Source organism: Montipora capricornis, chromosome 6, assembly GCF_036669925.1.
Source record: "Montipora capricornis isolate CH-2021 chromosome 6, ASM3666992v2, whole genome shotgun sequence".
In the NCBI taxonomy this organism is placed as follows: Eukaryota; Metazoa; Cnidaria; class Anthozoa; order Scleractinia; family Acroporidae; genus Montipora; species Montipora capricornis.
Genome location: NC_090888.1, coordinates 67,141,728 through 67,161,727, shown reverse-complemented (window position 1 = coordinate 67,161,727; position 20,000 = coordinate 67,141,728). Strand labels below are relative to the sequence as shown.

General features: G+C 41.9%; 1 protein-coding gene across 3 annotated transcripts in view; it reads right to left on the bottom strand.

Annotated features, from left to right (window-relative positions):
• LOC138052964 (malonyl-CoA decarboxylase, mitochondrial-like) overlaps window positions 1–20,000 on the bottom strand; it is a 35,922-nt gene that overhangs the window by 15,785 nt on the left and 137 nt on the right. Inside the window, exons 2-11 of one of the 3 annotated variants that reach the window (XM_068899570.1) lie at window positions 19,476–19,581; window positions 19,068–19,146; window positions 16,196–16,262; window positions 15,262–15,432; window positions 8,144–8,191; window positions 7,962–8,057; window positions 7,439–7,579; window positions 5,820–5,972; window positions 4,750–4,914; window positions 1,394–1,493 (exon numbers count right to left, since the gene is read on the bottom strand). In XM_068899570.1, the coding sequence (XP_068755671.1) occupies window positions 1,394–1,493; window positions 4,750–4,914; window positions 5,820–5,972; window positions 7,439–7,579; window positions 7,962–8,057; window positions 8,144–8,191; window positions 15,262–15,390 (832 nt within the window). In that variant the 5' untranslated portion in view covers window positions 15,391–15,432; window positions 16,196–16,262; window positions 19,068–19,146; window positions 19,476–19,581. The remainder of the gene's footprint in view (window positions 1–1,393; window positions 1,494–4,749; window positions 4,915–5,819; window positions 5,973–7,438; window positions 7,580–7,961; window positions 8,058–8,143; window positions 8,192–15,261; window positions 15,433–16,195; window positions 16,263–19,067; window positions 19,147–19,475; window positions 19,582–20,000) is intronic. The other 2 variants (XM_068899568.1, XM_068899567.1) reach the window with 2 other exon arrangements.

Here is a 20,000-nt window from a genome sequence, read left to right as displayed (position 1 = left end):
CGCGGCCTAATTAATATGCAGCACGGGAGTTTCGGGCTTTCAGACTTTTCAACCCGTGTTTTGCATATATAATAAATTGCGTTTACACGCTGAAATTTTAAGCTAGTGAGTAAATGACGTCATTTTCTCTAGATCCAACCCTCTGAGGTCCAATCGGCCAGTTTTGAACGTGAGTAATGGCGGACCATGAAATCCAAAACTTACACTCAAAATAAACATCCTCTGGATAAAACTCAAAACTCAAAATTTTGCCAGTTAGGTGTTAAGCGAACACGCTTTCAAAATCTGAAGAAAAAAAGGAAATGATTTTTTGATCATAGTACCACTTTAAATAAAGTTCCTTTCCTTTATTTTCTTGGCCGCCATTTATGAATATGGTCTATTCCTCTCTATTGTAAGTTCTAGCTGTTTATAATTACTTTCCATTCTCAAATTCAATCCGTTGAATGAGAGAAGAAATTGGTGTTATAGTTTCTTTCACTCTCTTTCGACCCTGAACACCTCTAATTGCAAATTTATTTCAACGATCGACGAAGAATAAGTGGTTTGCAACCAATCTCTAGAGACACAGACAACAACTCTGCAAAGTGCAATTGCTGGTGGACGAACAAAGGAGCTAATGAGAGGTCATTTGTTTTTGTCGTAAAAAAGGTTGCTGTTATATTTGTCCACCAACATGACGGCGATGACGTCACGTGAAAACCACCTATTGCGTCTGCATTCTTGCGTTCTACAATTTTTATCCTGTCGCATTCTAACTCAAAGGTTTTAGGTGTCATAGTCGGTGATTTACCGTTGGCAAAGGCGATTGTTGTCCGCCTATATATCGCTACCTCACCTCACCACCATGTTGATTGATTAAGCCATGGAGAAAATCTCTCGGTGCAAAGTAGAGAACCAATAAACTCAACTCACATGTGGCGCCGAGTCCTCGAATCGAACCAGGGTCACCGCGTGGTAGAAGACGAGCTCTCACCACTATATGCGCCAACCCTTCCTTCACCAGTAGTTTGAAAGCCTCAGCTTCTCTTTAATTTCATTTCCCGAGTCATAAAATTAAGCACTCGATCCACACTGAATTACGGATGTACCTTTTGCTCATTAGGGGTTCCCATTTTGACGAGAAAAATCATCTGGCGATAGGCAGTGTAAAATCTATTTAATAGTGTTCCGCTTAGGCGGCAAAGGGCGAAAATGGTTTTTGAATGGACGAACGCGTTTTTAATTGTTTCCCCTCCCATACGTTGCCCACTGACAGAGTAAAATCGTCAGTTGAATCATCTGGCGTTAAATCAAGGTTTCGTTGCAGCCCTTGCCTCTTTTTTGACAGGTTTTAGATATTTTCGCCCTCTCTGCTTCAAACGAAGTATGCCCAAACCAAGCGTAAACGTACCTTTCTGTGTTGAGGTGATGGAATAAAACACGGCTGTAGTTCTCTTCTCCAATTCATACACATATTCATCACCATCAACTTCTGGTTCGCTCAGAATGGCCTGAAATAAAATGATGACAAATCATGAGACCAGAGTTCAGGTGAAAATCTGCTTGTGAACTCTTCAGTACTCAACTAAGATTTTCGAATTACGGTTTGAATGAAACGTTACCAAGACCTTTCGCATCACGACAAAGTTTTATCCATTTGCTTTTGAAAGATGAATCTACTCATATTTGCCAGGAAAATGTTAAGTAAAGGAAAGAGGTTCAAACTTGCGAGAGTTGAGGTGTTGGATCTCTCTCACAGCGCACGTACTTTAATCCTCTAATTTGATAAGAATACACTAGAGCGAGTTTCAATCGAGTGTCGTAAAACCAAAACCAAATTAATTGCTTTGGTCAATCAAAAATGACGGAGACAATCCAGTAAACTAATCAAAACTCGAAGTAATAACACGTAGCCGACACAAAGAGTGGGAAAATGTGCACGCGCAAGCCAAGATTGGTTTTGGTTTCACTTGCGATTGGTTGAAAAAGTGGCACGAGAACTTTGAACCATCACTGAGTTAAGTAATGCAAAACCAAAGCAATTCACTAATTACTTTCGACACTCAATTGAAAACCGCTCTATACTAGGAGTTCAACTAGATAGCTAAACCACATAGGACAGACCACAACACCGGGAATTCCGTGCCCTACTCTTTTCGACTAGTGTGTGGGTTCTTTTACGTCCCACTGGGTTATGAACATTGAAGGGTTGTGAAAGGAAAGAAAAGGAACTTTATTTAAGTGTCTAGTCATCTAGCGCTGGAGCATTAGTTGGAGACACTGTAAACTGTAATTGACACAAATCAAATTAAAAGTTGATTTTGAGGAGAGGGAAAACCGGAGTGCCCGGCCGTAGAAAAACTTCTCAGTGCAGAGAAGGTAAGGTAAAGTAAAGTCTGCATACGAGCCAAGTGGCCCATCAGGCCGGAGCCTATCCCGGTTTCCAAGGCATGAAGCGACTAGGAGTATTTCTACTCCCCCCTGGATGGGATGCCAGTTCATCGCAGGGTTACCCCCAGCATTTCGCCGGTACCCAGTTATACACCTGGGTGGAGAGAGGCACCGTTGGAGTAAAGTGTCTTGCCCAAGAACACAACACAATGTTCCCGGCCAGGACCCGAACCCGGACCATTTGCTCCGGAGTCGAGCACACTGACCATGAGGCCACTGCGCCTCACAAAGAAGGGAACCAACAAACTCAACCCACATATGACGCCGAGTCTTGGAATTGAATCCGGGTCACATTGGTGGAAACGGTTACGTTTAATTAGAGGGCGATGTGAAGTGTTAGTTTTCTACCCATATAAACCATGTGAACGTTTGCCCAACTAACGGAAATGGGCCCACACAAGGACAGAGAAAAACTCTGACCAGGGTGAGAATTGAAGCCACGACCTTCGGCTTTAAATAACCGCTGCCCTACCGACTGAGCCACAGAGTCAAACGGGAGCAGATCGTGGGAATTTAAGATGTTAATGTCACGGCAATGAATATGTACAAGTACAAGGAAGGGTTCCTTTTTTGGTGGGAGGCGAGAGCTCTCACCACCGCCCCACCCCTGTACCCACTGTGAGACTGGGCCTACGGTTTATCATCCTTATCTGAGAAGACTAGGAAGTCTAACCATTTTGCGGATGTAATTACAAAGGCAGCACTTTCTCCTCACTTATTTAAAGACCTTGAGCACTTGTTGGTCCGGTCAGAGTTTTTTTGATCCTGTGACCTCCCGCACAGTAATCCGATGCTCAAACAACTGAGCCAACTGATCAGCGGTTAATGTGAGATATGAAGGCGAGGTTTGACACTAGGGAGCTTTAGCAAAGACAACGGCGACGGCAACGAAAACGTCACAAATTTGCATATTTAGTGGGCAAAAACAATAGCTTGGCACGCAGTGCACGTGCATGTTTCATTTTTGTCCATTTCTTTGCCGTCGTCTACAAAACACCAACGTGAAATTGCCAAATTTGAGGTTTTATGGAGAACGTCAGCACTTGGGAGATAAATTTTCATTTTCTCCCCTGAATTAAGCGCCGCTCATAACGGTTTCATTCCCGAGGGACCGCTGCACCTTTGTCATATTAAAAAGCTTGGAATAGTCGCGAAGTGATTGCAATAACGCGTCGTCGTCGACGACGACGACGACGACGACGACGACTACTACTACTACTAAAAAACGGCGACGGCTACGATTACGACATCGCCACAAAACAGTAATATCATTGGTTAAATAAATAATCGTGCTACACGTGCAGCACGGATTTTAGCAAGTATGTTAGCGTTCCTCTGCATAACGACGACGCGAATCACCAAATTTGAGGTTTTGACGACAACGTAAGTATGCAGCAGAGAATCCTTCATTCTCTATTTTAACTCTGAAACCACTTTTATCAATTTATTAGGGAGCTTACGAAACGAAGACGACGACGGCTACGAGGACTTCATTTCAAAATACAAATCCGAGTTATTCGTATCACTACGAAACTATTTCATGTAGTTCCGCGTTAAAAATGTGTAGTAACTGTCGAGGAATTAAACTGGTACGAGTGAGTTGGAAGCGTAGAGAGAAAACTGGAAATTCATCGTCATGTGAGTAACGTCCCCCACAGAACCTTGAATTTGGTCGGCGTTTCGTAAGCTCCCTATTTTTAGGATACTTCGCCCATATTGTAGGACGTGAAAAGATTATGGAGCTAAGTTATGGATTATGGAGCTAAGTTATATTTTGAGGTAACGTTTTCGTCGACCGTCGCCGTCGTAGATCTTAAAGGGGCTAGGTCACGCAATTTTAGGCAAGTTCAGGATTGATCAAATGTTCACAGAATTAACTGAAATAACAAAATAACAGCTCAAAACTATAGAAGAACTCAAACAAAACACAGGAAAGCTAAGAAGGGACAAGAATGGACAAAACTGGGGAGGATTGAAATGGATTGCATTTGGGTAAATTTGAAAAACATCGGCCCACCTTTTTTCAAATTTATATCAGTTTATATCAAAATGACATTTAACCAGCTGGAAAATCATTCTCAGTTGTTATGTGGCCGTGATTTTGCAAATAAAAGACTCTTGGTCTGCCAATTTGACGTTTAGAGCTCATAACTAACAAAATTAAACAAAATTACCTAAAATAGCGTGAACTAGCCCCTTTAAATTCCCTAGTTTAAGAAAAGACGACGGCTAGTACCACTCGTCGTATTAGTGTTTGAAAATTCACCTCCTGTTCGGTTTAACCTGATGTCTTCATTTTGCTGCGTCTCCACTGACCTGTATGTTATCAGCAATTTCATATTCCAGAGCAGTGTGAAGTACAACCACAGGTTCCCCAGGCATAGATCGATGAGTGTAGACATAACACCTCCTATCTGGAGCAAGGCGCCGTTTCAAATCTCCCCAGCCATGAATTGAATGCACAGCCTCATAGTGTATTATCTATGGTAGCAAAAACACGTAAAGTAGTTTAGCATAAATCATTATTTCGCAAAGAAACCCACAGAATTAATTTATTTCCCAGGGTGGTGGACTACAATTTTCTCAACAACTGTGGTGGGCAAATTAAATGAGGGCAGGGGTAAACATTATCAAGTTTCTAATGTATCCTTCATCTTTGATGGCTACCTCTTTGTAAGTCTGTTGCGTTCATTCACTTTAATGAAACACAAATTCTTTCTTGACAGCCGATCCTGCTAAAATTCATTGGTTCAATTTATTATCTCATAATACATTTTCAGCATAAACATAATCATAAGCAATGATGAAATGGTATATGAAATGAATCATATATGAACTGCGGATATGAAATCAAGTGAAGCTATGATCTTCGCAGTTATGAAAGCAATTTTTACAATTGCGTAGAGAAGCTTGAAAAAATCAGGACTTCAACGGGGTTGATGGTTACCTCTTTGATAATCATAATACCTCTTTGATAATCATAAGCACAAGCAAAGCAATGATCACACTTGGCGTATTCTAACACTGGTTTAGTTCGATCACTGTTAGAATACGCTTTCCCCAGTTTGGGCTGGTCTGCCTGTATACATGTACTTAAATGACCTGGTCGAATCGGTTTAAAAGGAATCGTTCCACATTATTTTCCCTGTATTGCCTTATGAAGAAGCGCTTGTTTGCTCAGGGCTGCAGACTTTGTCCGAGGGCTGCACTCAAGCTTGCAGACACTTTATGCAAGATATAACCATCCACTACAATTTAAAAGGCGATTTCAAGAGCTTATGCTCGTGTTCTTGCTTATGTCACTCTCGGTTCACACTGCTGATGCCTAAGCTAATGTCCCATCACTGCAAACCAAGCGTAAATATCAGTGAGTTATTCCCACTCACCTTCTCCAAAATACTCGCAGGGGATTCCCATGTAATTCTTCTTAGAGCCAGCAATCCCACAGCAAACCATTGTGCCAAAAGGTTTTTAACTGAGGAATTCAGAGCCTGGAGCTCCTGTCTGGCAACTGGGTCCTTCTCATCATTCAACCCTTCCTTGGAAAAAAAACAAAACACATTGTTATATACCAAGACATTCACTCGACAAAACGAGCACTGCGATTGGTTGATTCTTGGTCACGTGCCTCTGATCAAATTCATATGTATTCCGACCGCGATATAATTCCGCAGTTTTTGCCAGCATTTGTTTCTTTTGCTGCAATTGTTGAAGGGAAAGTCCTAATGTACATGCACCCTAGGTGCCAGAGGTTTTATTTTTCTTTCGTGAGGAGCGATTAAATGGCGAACGGAGACACGAAAAATAAGAACCTCTGGTCACGGCAGTTAAGAACCTAACTTCCATAGAATTTCGAAATAAGATATCAAACCAAACTTTCGACACAAGCCGAAATATCAAAGATTTGTCGCATCCAGTTGGCAGGACCACAAACACATCCTCACGCTTGATAAAGTTCCTGAACAAAAAAGACTTAAATATCTGAAAATCCAGAATTCAGTGCTTATTGTACTGCACCTCTAATTCAAAGCCTTCCACCACCAGTTTTATTTTCTAAGCACTCCAACATCTGATTTGATTTGATATGATTTGTGTTAATTGTTTATTTCAGTTTACAGCGTCCCCAATTAGTGCTCCAGCTCTAGACGCTTAAATAATTAAAAGTTCCCTTCCTTTCCTTGCGCTAAAAACCGGTTTTATGGCCACTGGGATACACTATCGCCGCTCAACCAATTAAATCAGATCATTTTACTCGGAAAGGACAGGCACTGACTATGAAAACCAATCGACGACCATGTTCATAATCTCAAATCATAGAAGTGAGGTTCTCAACCGCCGCTGTTGTTTTTTCCCCCCGGGCTTCATGGTTCGGCATAGCAGATTCACCGCTTATAGAGATCACGCCAAAGAAAAAAAACCCTCTGGTACCCAAGGCAGTCCTGATGTTTCCCTTGACTTCAACTCGGGACTTCAACTCAGGACTCTCGGAAAAACAAAACTGTTTCCCTTGGGACCAAAATTCAATGTATAGTATTCAGGAACCATATATGCAAAGTCTGTAAAATTAATCCTAAGACAGAATGGAAGGTTGTCAAAAATAGCTGGCAGCAGGCAAAAACCACCACTTAGGTTTTTTGTCTTTGCAACACTACTCTACTCTCCTGTTGGTTAGCAGATATTTCCTTTTTCATTGTCTTTCATCTTCTTCTTTTTAAACACTTCCTGATAACTCCGGCCCATAAAATAATAATGCATAACCGTCTTAAAGTGACTTGCATTTTGAACATTGGATCAAATCAAAGCCAAATTTACAGCAATAATGACACCTTAGTTCTTCAAGTGTTTAAATGTTTGTTACAGCGATTTGATGAAAACATTATTGTTTTATTTTCACTACCATCATTCAGCCCTCAATTCTTGCATTCAACTATTATTGTTTTATTTCACCAAAATATTGTATACAATCTTTTAAGATCAAAGATAATAATACGTAATCAGCACTTACCAACAGGTCGCTTCTCATGTCAACAATATTCTTGACACCACCCTGAAGTTTGCTGATCTGTGAAAACAGCTGAATATGAGCAGGTTCAAGGGCTTGTCGCAGATTTTCTTCAGCTCGCAACATGGCTGCAACTCCATTTTTCTGTTTAGCAAAAGGGAAAGAACAGTGAGCTGTCAATTTCCTTTCATTGAAAATTTAGTCTGTTTCATTACTTAAACAAATATCAATATTTATGTTCACGACCAATGCAAATAAACTATGCAAGCAATACATTATTTTTATAACTTAATCATCAAGGAATGACACAAAGAAATGTTCTTTGCACTTACGTGAGGTATTTAACAGGATTTTAACCCCTGTTCTTATCCACAGTACCACTGAAGATTTACCTTTTTTCAAATGTCCCAAATTAAACCTCATAAGATTATTTCCTACCACTTGTAATGCTCTTGTCTATTTAGTTGGGCTTTGGGGGAGCTTCTAAAGTCAACAAAGATGTAAAGTGACATATATGTCCACTGACCTGTGCATTTACAAGATTTGATGCAACACTGGCAATCTCTTCATGATCAACACCAAGATCCCTCTCAAGCACAAGGAAAAATGCCAATTTCTCTTCCTTGCACAGGAAAGAAAAGTTAGAGTTTTAGTCATGGTGTATCAGTATGAAGAATTAATCAAAACCACACACTTTGGATTTCCTACCTTTGTTTTTAAGCTGCTGTAAAAATGTCTGACCTCTTTTGCAACTGCCTTCCAATAAAAAAGCAAAACGAAAATGTCACTGCCTGGTATTAGTCAGCGCGCTAGTCATTTACAACAAATCCTAACATAACCTTGTTTGAGGGCTCAAGTTATGTATGGTTCCTGTTTGTTTAATCAATTTATGGTCTCTGAGTGAAAGAAAATGGAAAAAAACAAGGTTCACCAACTGATAGTAAGGACCAGAAACTATGTCAGAAAGACATCTTCTAACACCTTTGATGATTAAATGAGTAGTGTCTTACAGATATATTAATTTTCAATAAATTCTATTTGATACACTTATGGACTCCATTCTAACAAAATGTACAAAAAAGGTGTGGGAAATGTAATGCAAAGAGCCCCTATGAACAAGCTACAAACAAATTAAACCAAAACTTAATTTCAACCTAGACAATAGTTCTTGAAAGTTAATTTTTCAGTCTCAACATAATAAAGTTGATTTACAGAGGTTCATATCTGGTGAATTTTGCTTATGCACCTCAGTAAGACCAATGATCAAAGTCGACACTTATCCTAACATTGATTAATTACTGCTTTTAATCCTGAGCTACTTCCATTGATGGTAAAATTGTCAGGTGCTAGACAGAATGGATTAATGGTGGTGTTTTTTTGTTTTTGTGTTTGTTACCGCTGCTGTTGTTGATGTCGTGTCGTTCTTTTCTTTTGTTTTTGTTTGTCGTTGCTGCTGTTGTTGTTGTCTGTTTGTTTGTATGTTCCTTTTAATTTTTTCCCCCTTTTGCTAAGCTTGTCCTGTATAGATTTTTCACGTGGTTCAGTATACCTCTAATATGCTTAAGTTATATACATGTAATTTTCTTCTGTAAATTAGTCCTAGGCTCTACAAATGTTTTTTTTTCTATATCCCAGTAAAGCTCAGTGTCATTTCTTCGTTTACTTAAAAGTAGGTGGTGGTCAACTAGAAAGCCTTCGCTACTTTGACCACCACACACATTTTATAACCTGTACTGTAATTATTTTATCTTGTAACCATGTGTTGTGACTATACTTTTCTTTCTATGTTAATGTTATGTAAATAGTGTGAAATAAATGAACCATGAACCATGAACCGTAAGGGCAATAGAGGGATCTAGCATCTCAGTTACATAAAACACAGACGGCAAAAGTGACCACATGACCATGACTTTCGCACCATTATTCATGTTTACCTGTTGCCATTTCTACGTGAAAGTAGGTATTTTCATGTTTGCCATATCTATGTGGAATTTTCTTCTCCTTTTCTTCAACATAACAAGTTTGTACCACCAAAACCCTTTTCCAGTTAGGCAAACAAGCAAAAGTAAGGTTTCATGGTTATTGTCGTCGTCATTGTCGGCATTCGTCCATCTGCAAGAAACGATGATGACTGCACGAGTGGCTGAAGAGGCCGACCCACGATCAGCAGTCTCTTTTGCACTTCGTGCAAACATGGGGGGATTGCTGGTTTCTCCCCTCTTTTCTCTTTTGTCTTTTCTGGACTGCTGCCACCCTCCTGTTCTCCTCTGCGACTTCCTCACCCTGCCTCATGGCTTGGCGCCAGGCTGGGAGGTCATTTGCCTGCTTCTCCCAAGTGTCAATGTCTATGCCACACAGTTTGAGGTCTCTTTTGCAGGCGTCTTTGTATTGGAGGAGAGGGCGGCCAGCTCTTCTTTTGCCCTCTGTCAGTTCACCATACAAGATGTCTTTGGGACTGTGGCCAGGTTCCATCGCTTGACATGGCCAAGCCAGTGCAGGCGTCTCTCGCTAAGCAAAGCAAACATACTGTTCATGTTGGCTCTTTTGTGCACCTCTGTGTCTGGCACTCTCTCTTCCCAGTGGATGTGGAGAATGCACCACAGGCATCTCATGTGGAAGCTGTTTAGTATCTACTCCTGCTTCGCGTAGGTGGTCCATGACTCACTGCCATAGAGAAGAGTGCTGAGCACACAGGCCTGGTAGACACGCAGTCAGGTCTTCTCAGTCAGGCTGGAGTTGTTCCACACTCTCTTGGTTAGCCTGGCCATGACTGCTGCTGCTTTAGCAATCCTGCTGTTCACCTCTACCTGGATGTTGAGTGTGTGGGAGATGGTGGACCCAGGGTAGGTGAAGTTCTCCACAGCTTCCAACCTGTGTCCGTCAATGCTGATGGTAGGAGGGTGGTCTGAGTCTTGTGCCATCACATTGGTCTTCTTTATACTAATGGTTAGACCAAACTCCTTGCAGGCATGGGATGGGAGAGATGACTGACAAGCTGCTGCAGGCCGTCTTCTGTGTGAGAAGTCAAGGCTGCGTCGTCCACGAACAGCATCTCGCGGATGAGCGCATGTGTTGAAGAGCTTGTCGTCAGCCCTGGTGTGGATGTAGACTCCCTCACTGCAGTCCTTGAAGGTGTACTGGACGAGCATGGAGAAAAAGATACTGAAAAGCGTCGGCGCAAGGACGCACCCTTGTTTCACCCTGCTGCTGACTGGGAAGGCTTCGGATATAGCCCCATTCATACAGGCCAGCAGGTGCAGGGGCATCCTTTCTTCCGCAGTAGCTCGAACAGGCCACTCCGGCTGACAAGGTCAAACACCTTGGTTAGGTCAATGAAGGCAATGTAGAGGGGCATCTGCTGCTCTCGACACTTTTCCTGCAGCTGGCGTAGTGAGAAGATCATGTCTACAGTTGGCCGGCCAGCTCGGAAGCCGCACTGGGACTCTGGGTAGACGCAGGTTGCTAGGGACTGCAGGCAGGTAAGGGCAACTCGGGCAAACACTTTGCCAATGATGCTGAGGAGCGATATCCCTCGGTAGTTGTTGCAGTCGCTCCTGTCTCCTTTGTTTTTATATGAGGTGACTATGCTGGTGTCGCGCATGTCCTGAGGGATGTGGCCTTCCTAGCATAGGCAGAGCAGTTCATGGAGTTGTTCGAGGAGGGCGGGCTTCCCACTCTTCAAACCTTCTGCAGGAATGCCATCGCTACCAGGTGCCTTGCCGCAGGCAAGGTTGCCTATGGCTTTGTCGAGCTCTTCTGTGGTGGGTGACGAGTCAAGCTCGTCCATGAGGCAAAACTGGGATGGCGTCGAGGGCAGTTTCCGTTATGACATTCTGGGTGACATACAGCTCGAGGTAATGTTCGACCCAGCGCTCCAACTGTTTGCCTTGATCTGTGATGATATCGCCAGACTTGGACTTGCGGGGGGCTGATTTGGAGGGGGTTGGTCCCATGGCCTTCTTTATGCCCAAGTGCATGCCTCTTGCATTTCCGAAGTCAGCAGCTCGCTGTATGCTGTTGCAGAGGTTCAGCCAGTAGGTGTCGGCGCAGTGGCGGGCAGTCTGCTGAGACTTCTTCCTGGTAGAGCAGCGAGCGTGCTGGGACCTGGCGCAGCCTTGTAGGCCAGGAGGGCCTTCCTCTTCTCCTCAGTCACTGGCTCCATCTCCTTCCAGTGGGCCTCGTACCAATCAGCATTCTTATGCTCTTTCTTACTGTAGGTGGTGATGTCTGATGTGTACATGGCATCGCATATGCGGGCCCACTTGAGGTCTGAGCTCTGATCAGTGATATCGGCAAGTGTCTTTTCTAGCTGGCTGATGTACTGCTGCATTCTCTCCTGGCTACTGACGCAGCAGGTATTGATCTGCGGGCATCCCTTCTTCTTGCCTTGGTGGATCTTCTTGGGTGTTATGCGCACCTTGCTGGCAACTAGTGAGTGGTCAGTGTCACAGTTTGCACTGTGGTAGGTGCAGGTAAGGAGGACACTGGAGAGTTCTGCACGCCTGGTGATGACGAGGTCAAGCTGATGCCAGTGGTGTGAGCGAGGGTGTCTCCAGGACACTCGATGGATGTCTTTGCATTCAAAGAAGGTGTTCGACACACAGAGGCCATGGAAGCAGCACAGTTCGAGCAGCCGCTGACCATTGTCATTGGTCTTGCCTCTTCCATGTACGCCGAGGCATGAAGGCCAGACTCCATGATCTGCACCCACTCTGGCATTGAAGCCCCCTAGGAGGTAGCTGGCTTCTGAGTTGGGGATCCCTGATATCATTTCATCAAGGGCCTCATAGAAAGCATCATCCTCTTCCGGGGGTGAACAGAGGGTTGGGGCGTACACGCTGATGATGTTTGCCGGGCCTGACTCCGTCGACATGCGAAGTGCGAGGATCCTCTCTGTGCCTGCTACAGTTGGCTCTAAAAAGGCGAGTGTGTGTTCTTGATAGTGAAGCCAACACCATGTAGCCGTGGCTCCTCTGGTGGCTTCCCCTGCCAAATGAATGTAGTTGGCCTCTCTCAAGGTGCCACTGTCAGCCAAGCGCGTCTCCTGGAGGCAAGCGACGTCTATGTTGAGACGGGAGAGTTCTCTGTCAATGACAGTGGTCCTCCTTGCATCGTCAATTTGTTGTAGATCAGTCGTGAGTCCAGGACACATGGTCCTCACATTCCAGCTTCCAAAACAAAGTGCTGGGATGTTCTTTATTCTCTTTGTTGATTTGCCTAGTGCAGAGTTTATTGGCCCACTCTTCAAGAATGTTCTCTACTCTCCGCGCACCCTATGGAGCAGGTGAGCCATGGCGAGACAGCACCTAACTGGCGGGGGGCTGCCCAGCTTGATGCGGGCGGTAGCTGCCCAGTGAGATGCAATGATCTCTCCCACCGTCAGGAGTGGTCCTGAGCTTATCACTGGTTTCTACATACTCCTTGTGTTGTGCCGAAGTCTTGGAGACTAAGCTGAAGTTTCCTCTCCAGGATGCTGCAGTAGCCTGGGCGGGTTGTGTGGAGGTCCTGGGCTGCCCAGACATCAAGACCCCCTCACTCGGCCTTGCTGACCTTGGTCCAACAGAAAGGGTGAGCCAGTATGGTCAGTGTTCAGATCAGCTGCAGGAGATGCCGAAGGGTTTCACAGTCGTTCCACCAATCGCATGTAGGGTCTCCACTCCCGGTTTTCTCTCTGGGTTTGCTCCCGTAGCCTTCGATCCTCCCAGAATTGACCACAAGGCAGTGGTTAGCCCAGGGAATATACCGTCCCTTAATCAGTCCCTGGAAGAACTTTTTGCTTCAGCAGGTGCGCCCCGAGCAGGCATGTTCTCCAGGATTTAGGTGACCAGAGCCAAGCAAGCCATAAAGCAAGCCAATGAGATTAGCCAATAACATTAGCCACCCTTAGCACCCTTTCATGGTTATACATCGTTCATTACTGACTCCTTACAGCAATAATTATTATTATTTTCTTCATGAACTCACACATACCTCACAATGACTCTCTGTTGACTCACGAAACAAAACATTGAAACTCGCAAAATTTGACAGGCAAGCATTTTCACTTTACATACATGTAGCATCTTTTTCTACAAACAATAACAATGTTTGCAAAAAAACTGCAAGTTGTTGTTTTTGTCTTTTGTTCACTAAATACTCTAGATTAACAGAGTACATCCCGAGTTGCCGTGGGTCATGGAAAGCTTCCCTCCACTTTATGTAATGTTTAAAAAAAGAGCAGCAGTGTTTTATCGGCCAGGGGTTTAAAAAGATGAGTCGTAGTTGAGTGTTTTAGACCCGATAAAACACATGCTGTGAGTTTTTTGAATGGCTTCAAAAACATTCCACAAAGAGAATGTCCCTCTGGACTCAAAACAATGGTAACATTATGATAGGTGAATATTAGCATACAAGAAAAACAAGCTAATTTGCCTTTTTTGTATTCTTTATATAAAGAACACTAACAAGGAGTGTTTTATCAGGATATAAAAGCTCATACACGTGACGTTTTATCGATGCTTTGACGGGCTGTTAGGCTCATGAATCATTAATGAGTTTTTGAAGTACCGGTAAAACATGGAACGGCAAGCTGACATTTGCCATTTCATGTAAACATGGTGCTAACTCTTTTTAGTACATTTTCAGCTCCGACTATTGCATTTCTAGCTTTTTGATTGGCTAAAAAACTCCGACTATGAGCCAATAGTCGAAGTTTTACGTCATATGGAAAATAGTGCGCCAAGATGCTCTTTCTGGACGCTTTGTAAAATTGTGGAAATAAAAATCGGGGGCAAAACCGGGTTTGAGAATTTACTAAAACAATTATTCCATTCGCCCTTGTTGGATATGAAGTGATTACAACCAACTCGAGTCATTTTATCACTTCATATCCAACTCGGGCTCATGGAAAATTGACATGTAGAGTTGGTGTTAATTTATTTAACCCATTCAAGCACCCCCAATCAGCAAGTGAAATCGTCTGGCATTAGACAGAAGAAAATCTACAAGTCTCGCTTTCAGCTAGGGAAAAGTTAGGGGACATTACTCATTCACACTTAAAGTGCCCTCAATCTATTCACTGATTACACCAAGAGTACCATAGTTAAAAATGTAAACCAGGGATCGCGTTAAAGTAGAAATCGTGCATTTTTACGCAAATAAAATCCAAAAAATGCATATTCGAAATTTTAATGCGTCCCAGGACACAAGGCACTGACTTAAATAACTCACACAACTTGCTTTGATTTGTCAGTACATTCTGTTGTTTGTAAAACTGTTGGAGTGATCTGTGATCATAATTGAAGTTCTAAGAAATGGGGTTTAAAACATCTAAAAAGGTTAAAACTAAATTTTCGACCGCCTTCTGCGGTCTTCTTCAGAGGAATGTACTCTGCAAGTCACTGAATGCAAATATATAGCAAAAGACGTCACTGTTCATTGCTCCTAAAGGAGGAAACCAGTGATGCGTAAACAATTGGAAAGGGTGCTCTTTCATTAACAGAGTTCTTGTCCAGGAATGAATGTAACGGCTCTAGAAAAAGCCTTTGTCGGCCGGTCCTATGCATATGCGTCAATATTAATTCCAAGTTGGTTACTCTCTTTTTCTCATAATTTAAAACATACTCTTTTTCTCGCAGAGGGTCACCAAGATTTTGGGACCCCCAAAAAATGCTTGGGACCCCAATTTGGCCGAACATGCGGGTCCCAGGACCCAGATTGAAAAATCCTAGTGCCATCCCTGTCAGCTGTGTTTAGTTTCACATAAGGGCCCAATTCACTGGTAAAAATTCAATAATCTAATCTAAAAAGGTTCTTTGTGGCAACAGACGAATCTGGCAGAAGCCTACATTTGGCATGACATCTCCAGAGGATTCTGTTCTTCGCATTCTTGCTGCTTTGCTGAGCATTTCACGGATTTGAGTTATTCCACTGGGCCAGGGAAGTACTTCACTTGTGTTTGGAGTATGTTCAGCCATCTTAAACAAAAGATTTAGCCACCGAGATTCTACATTGTGAACCTAGATGAAATGAAAATCAGCAACAGCAAAGGTGAGTCTTTTACAAAGATAATGAGAAACAAGAGAGCTTTGTGATAGTAACCCCTTAAGGAGGCTCAAAAGGGTTTTCCACAGCTAAATGTGGGTTTGCAATGGAAAAGATTACAACACTGTCAATCCTTTCAGTATGGAAATGTTTTCAGATCATTGTCTAATACTATTGGCCAGTCATTTGCTAAGGGTCTCTGCAAGTCACCAACTGATGCCATGGCAACGGTATGGCACTGCTAAATTAGCCCCTCTCAAATTAAGTTTTATTAAACTAGTTACCTAAAATTAATAGTAGAAATGCTGCCGAGGGGAAGGGAGATGTTCAGTTATGCTTGTGATAATTTAACGACGATTCGCACATGGAATTTAAGGGAGATTTTCATAGGTCTTGAGCAGGGATGGTACAAAATGTGGTAGCCTTAAATGCACCCCCAACTGGACCTCTTTCTGGACCTCCCTCAAGAGAAGAAGATTTTTCAAATGCCAAGACTCAACAGGCCATTCTTGCAAATTTCAACCTTCATTCAACAGCTTATGATTATTCCTTTTCTCGCTGTTGATTCGTCTTTTCTCACACCAATCAACTCGTAACAACCAGACCTCATTCAGTCCTTAATAGATGAAACCTTGATTTGACCATTAAACAATGAATAAAAGCTCATCACCTAAAATCACCTAGCACAAAAGATCATTCTTGCCACCTTGAAGTCAAACGGAAATGCGGTATGCTTACATTGACAGATGTGATAAAAGCTAACTTGACTTGTCATTCAATTTTAGCTGGATGCCGGCATTAATTTCTGGTTTGAAAAATAAGAAAGAAAATCACAAATAAGATAAAACTAGCGTCACACAACACAAACTCAACTTTCACGACAAGAAAACAATAGATGTCTTTCACAGTGATATCATCAAAATCTAAAATCTAAATCGCAACCTTGGTCTTCTGAATTTTTATCTAAAGGAACTTAGTTGAAGACGACCTAGAAATAAATCTTTTTTCTTCCAGTTCCGTGACGTCTAACAGCATTTGTCACCTTGCGTGACACCATTTGGTTGAGAAAAAAAGTATATCCCTTTGAATCCTGGCAGTTTGAGCCTTTCAAGTACATTAGGAGATGTGTCCATGCACATGTGTTATGTGTTACTGAGCAAGCAGTAAGTGCTTTCATCACAAAGTGAACTCCAGACCCCAGTTGTTCAAATGAGGGATAGTGTTATCCGCCGGATAAATCAATATCCAGGGGATAAGTAACAGCAAAACCAATATTACGCTATCAAATAGATAGTGATTTATCCGGTGGATAGTGCTACCCATCGTTTGAACTGGGGCCAGATGTTTGTGTTGATTACTGCTGACACATGGGTGGACCACATGGTTCCTCCATACAAAACTCAATAAAGTTGGGTGAAACGCTTGGACAAATAACTCAGGAGTGATGTACTGCCCAGAACTGAGACATTGGAGAGGTGTTTAATTACATTGTAAAAGATCTGTTTCCTACAACATTCCAAGTTCTTGACCTTTTCCATTCAACGATTTCAAATATATTTTTTTGTTGCGTGACAATGTAAACTCAGGCTTCTCAAAACCGGCCGGTCGACAGCTCAATGAGCTGCCTCCTCAGAAAGCTTGACCGTCTCCTTCCAGTCAGAAAATGTCAGACACAACACATTTTTAGCTCGAACGTAAAGTCACTGAAGATATTATAAAAGCTTGAAAAAAGCTTGTTTGACCTACAAATTCGCATCTGCACTATTTTTTTGTGTCACGCACACAAATATGTTAATTTAATTAACATTCCAGTATTTCTTATCAGACTACATGCAAGTGTCAATTCCATATGAGAAATTTCGTCATTTTAAATCCCCCAGATTTCACTAAATTGCATCTGTGAATGTCAAAATTAAAAAAATTTCCTAGGGGAGCATGCCCCCAGATCCCCCTAGAAGCTTGCATCCTTTGGGCACTCACTTGGGTGCCTTTAGCACCAAACCGTCTCCACTTTCCTTATGATATGCTCCCAAAAAATATTTTGAGAAGGCTGAAACTATCTATAGTTTGAGAATGGAAGATCATAGCATTCATCTTAATTCCTCCATTCCTTGTGCCTTAATGACCACAATCCCTTATGTTTTGAAGAAAAGCGTGTTTTTCTCTCTGATTAGAGAGCTGCCTCATTTGTTTGGTTCAGGCTCACTCACTGTGGCAGCAGAAATATCTTAAGAACTAATGTAGTGACCTAGTATTTTTTTTCAAATTTTTGAAAACCATATTACCCGTATATTTAACAATTATTCCAAGGGAGCGCGTTGGATATATAAACAATAGCCTTCATTTGGCGCAAAAATATGCTCGGATATTTGTCCGCGGACATTATCTGTTCCGAGAAGCGAACAGTTTTCCGAAAGCGAAGCTCGAGGAAAACTGTGAGCTTCGAGGAACAGATAATGTCCAAGGACAAATATCCGAGCATATTTATAAAGCCAAATTGAGGCTATTGTGTTTATTATCCTTCAAATATTTTTCGCAAAAAGCGGGATCTGCCAGTCCATCATATGTCAACACGTCAAAGTTTGTCAATTGGCTTCCAAAACCACGTCATTCAATATTCATTTCCAGAATTTCGAACAGACTTTGCTTCAGTTAAAAGAATATGCTTGGGGAAAAAGTACAACAATTCAGTGAAAGGAAAACATACTTTTTTAATTGTGTGGATACAAGTGGCGGATACGATTTACAAACAGCTTACCGTCAAAAACGTTAACAGCGTATGAAGTGGATTTTTTGGTGTTTTCTGGTACCGCTCTATCGACCAGCAGGTTTATCTCTTCTTCTGTTACGAAAGCAAACCGTTCTGCCATCCCAACATTAATTTTAATGTGAGACTTGAATCCTTGAAGTCGGTTTTAAAAATTGGGGAATATCATTGGGGAATATCCTCGGATATTCCCCAGTTTTAGCTGGGGAATATTCGCCCACGTGACGCGTTTACACCAATCGCGCGCGAGCGAAAATATTTGATGGATTATAAGAGATGATAGATAGCCAACGAGGTGTGTAGCGCCGAGTTGGCTATATTCATCTCATATCCAACAAGCGCGAGTGGAATAATTGTTTTATTAAAAATGCCCCCAAAATATAGAAAACTAGACTACAATAAAAATAAAAAGGCCCACAAAATCACGCGTATGCTTGCCATGTTTGTAGATCATGGTATAATGGCTCATAACCCATGATGGCTTAGCCAATCAAAACTCTCAAATTACATTATCCAATAATCCAGTTTTTAATAAAGTATTTTACCATATTCTGTTACCTAATATATAGCATGAAAAAATATATCGAGTGGACCTTAAGTTATTTATGAAAATGCCGTTGCAAGATGAAAAAAATTATTTCACCAGACAATAAGTTTTTTCAACTTTCTCTAAGAATGCAAAAATCAGGGTAGGTCACCTAAATAAATTTCAAGATATAGTCCTACATTCATGACAAAATTTTTTCCCAGTTTTTGCAATTTTAGGTCACATTTTTATTTCTGGTCACCAGTTTTGATTCAAGAGCTGATGTGAGAAGCCTAAGTATTGCATGTGTGACTTACTGTACTGACGTGTGCTGAGCTGAAAACCCTTTAATTAGCCTCCTTAAAGTGTCTTGTATGCACTATCCCACACCCACTCCTAGGCAACAGGACAAGAAAGATGCCTCAGATGTGGATTTTTGTTATCTAGTATATAACAAACAGAACATCACATGAACGTGCGGGGAAACCAGTTTTATCTTCTTATGTTGATATGATTATTCTCATTCATTCACTGCGCTCACTCGTAAGAGATACCATCAGCACTCAGTATCCTCTCCTTCGCATAGACAGCATAAAGCATAATATTCCTTTTCCCAGAATGTAATCCCTCTACCACAGTAGATACAAATCAAATAACAATTATTGCACTATACACTGCTAATCAACATTTTGCTCTGAAAGATGGTAATAAATATGATAACTAACCTGAGCAACTTTGTTTGAGGAAGCAAGGTTTCGAGCTGCCCTAAACAGAAAAGGATGATCGTAAAATAGTACTTTTTTATTGAAATCCTGTAGATGTGAAAGGGATCTGCAAAAAGAACAACGAGCAGAAAATCAATTAACAGAACACATAGAACCATCGTACGTCACCTACACATTTATGTAAGGCAAATACATCTCCCACCAAAAAGGTTGCTACAGTATATATCAACGAGAATTGTGTTTCGCGTGCAATGAGTTTCTCACATCTATTTCCGGATCTGATGGTGGATATTTTTCCTGTCTTTTAAATCACTGCTTTAAATACATCGGTAAAGCCCGTGAATTTAATTTTTTTTTCTCTGCATTCCTGAGTACTCCAAAGCAACTAGTGATCCGTGATCCAAAAAATAATAACTTATTACCGGTATTAATTGTAAGACTGTAAAATTGTTGAAAGCGATTCCGTGGGAAGGACGTGGAAAACAGCTACAACATTTATCGTTAATATTTATACACAAATAGCGA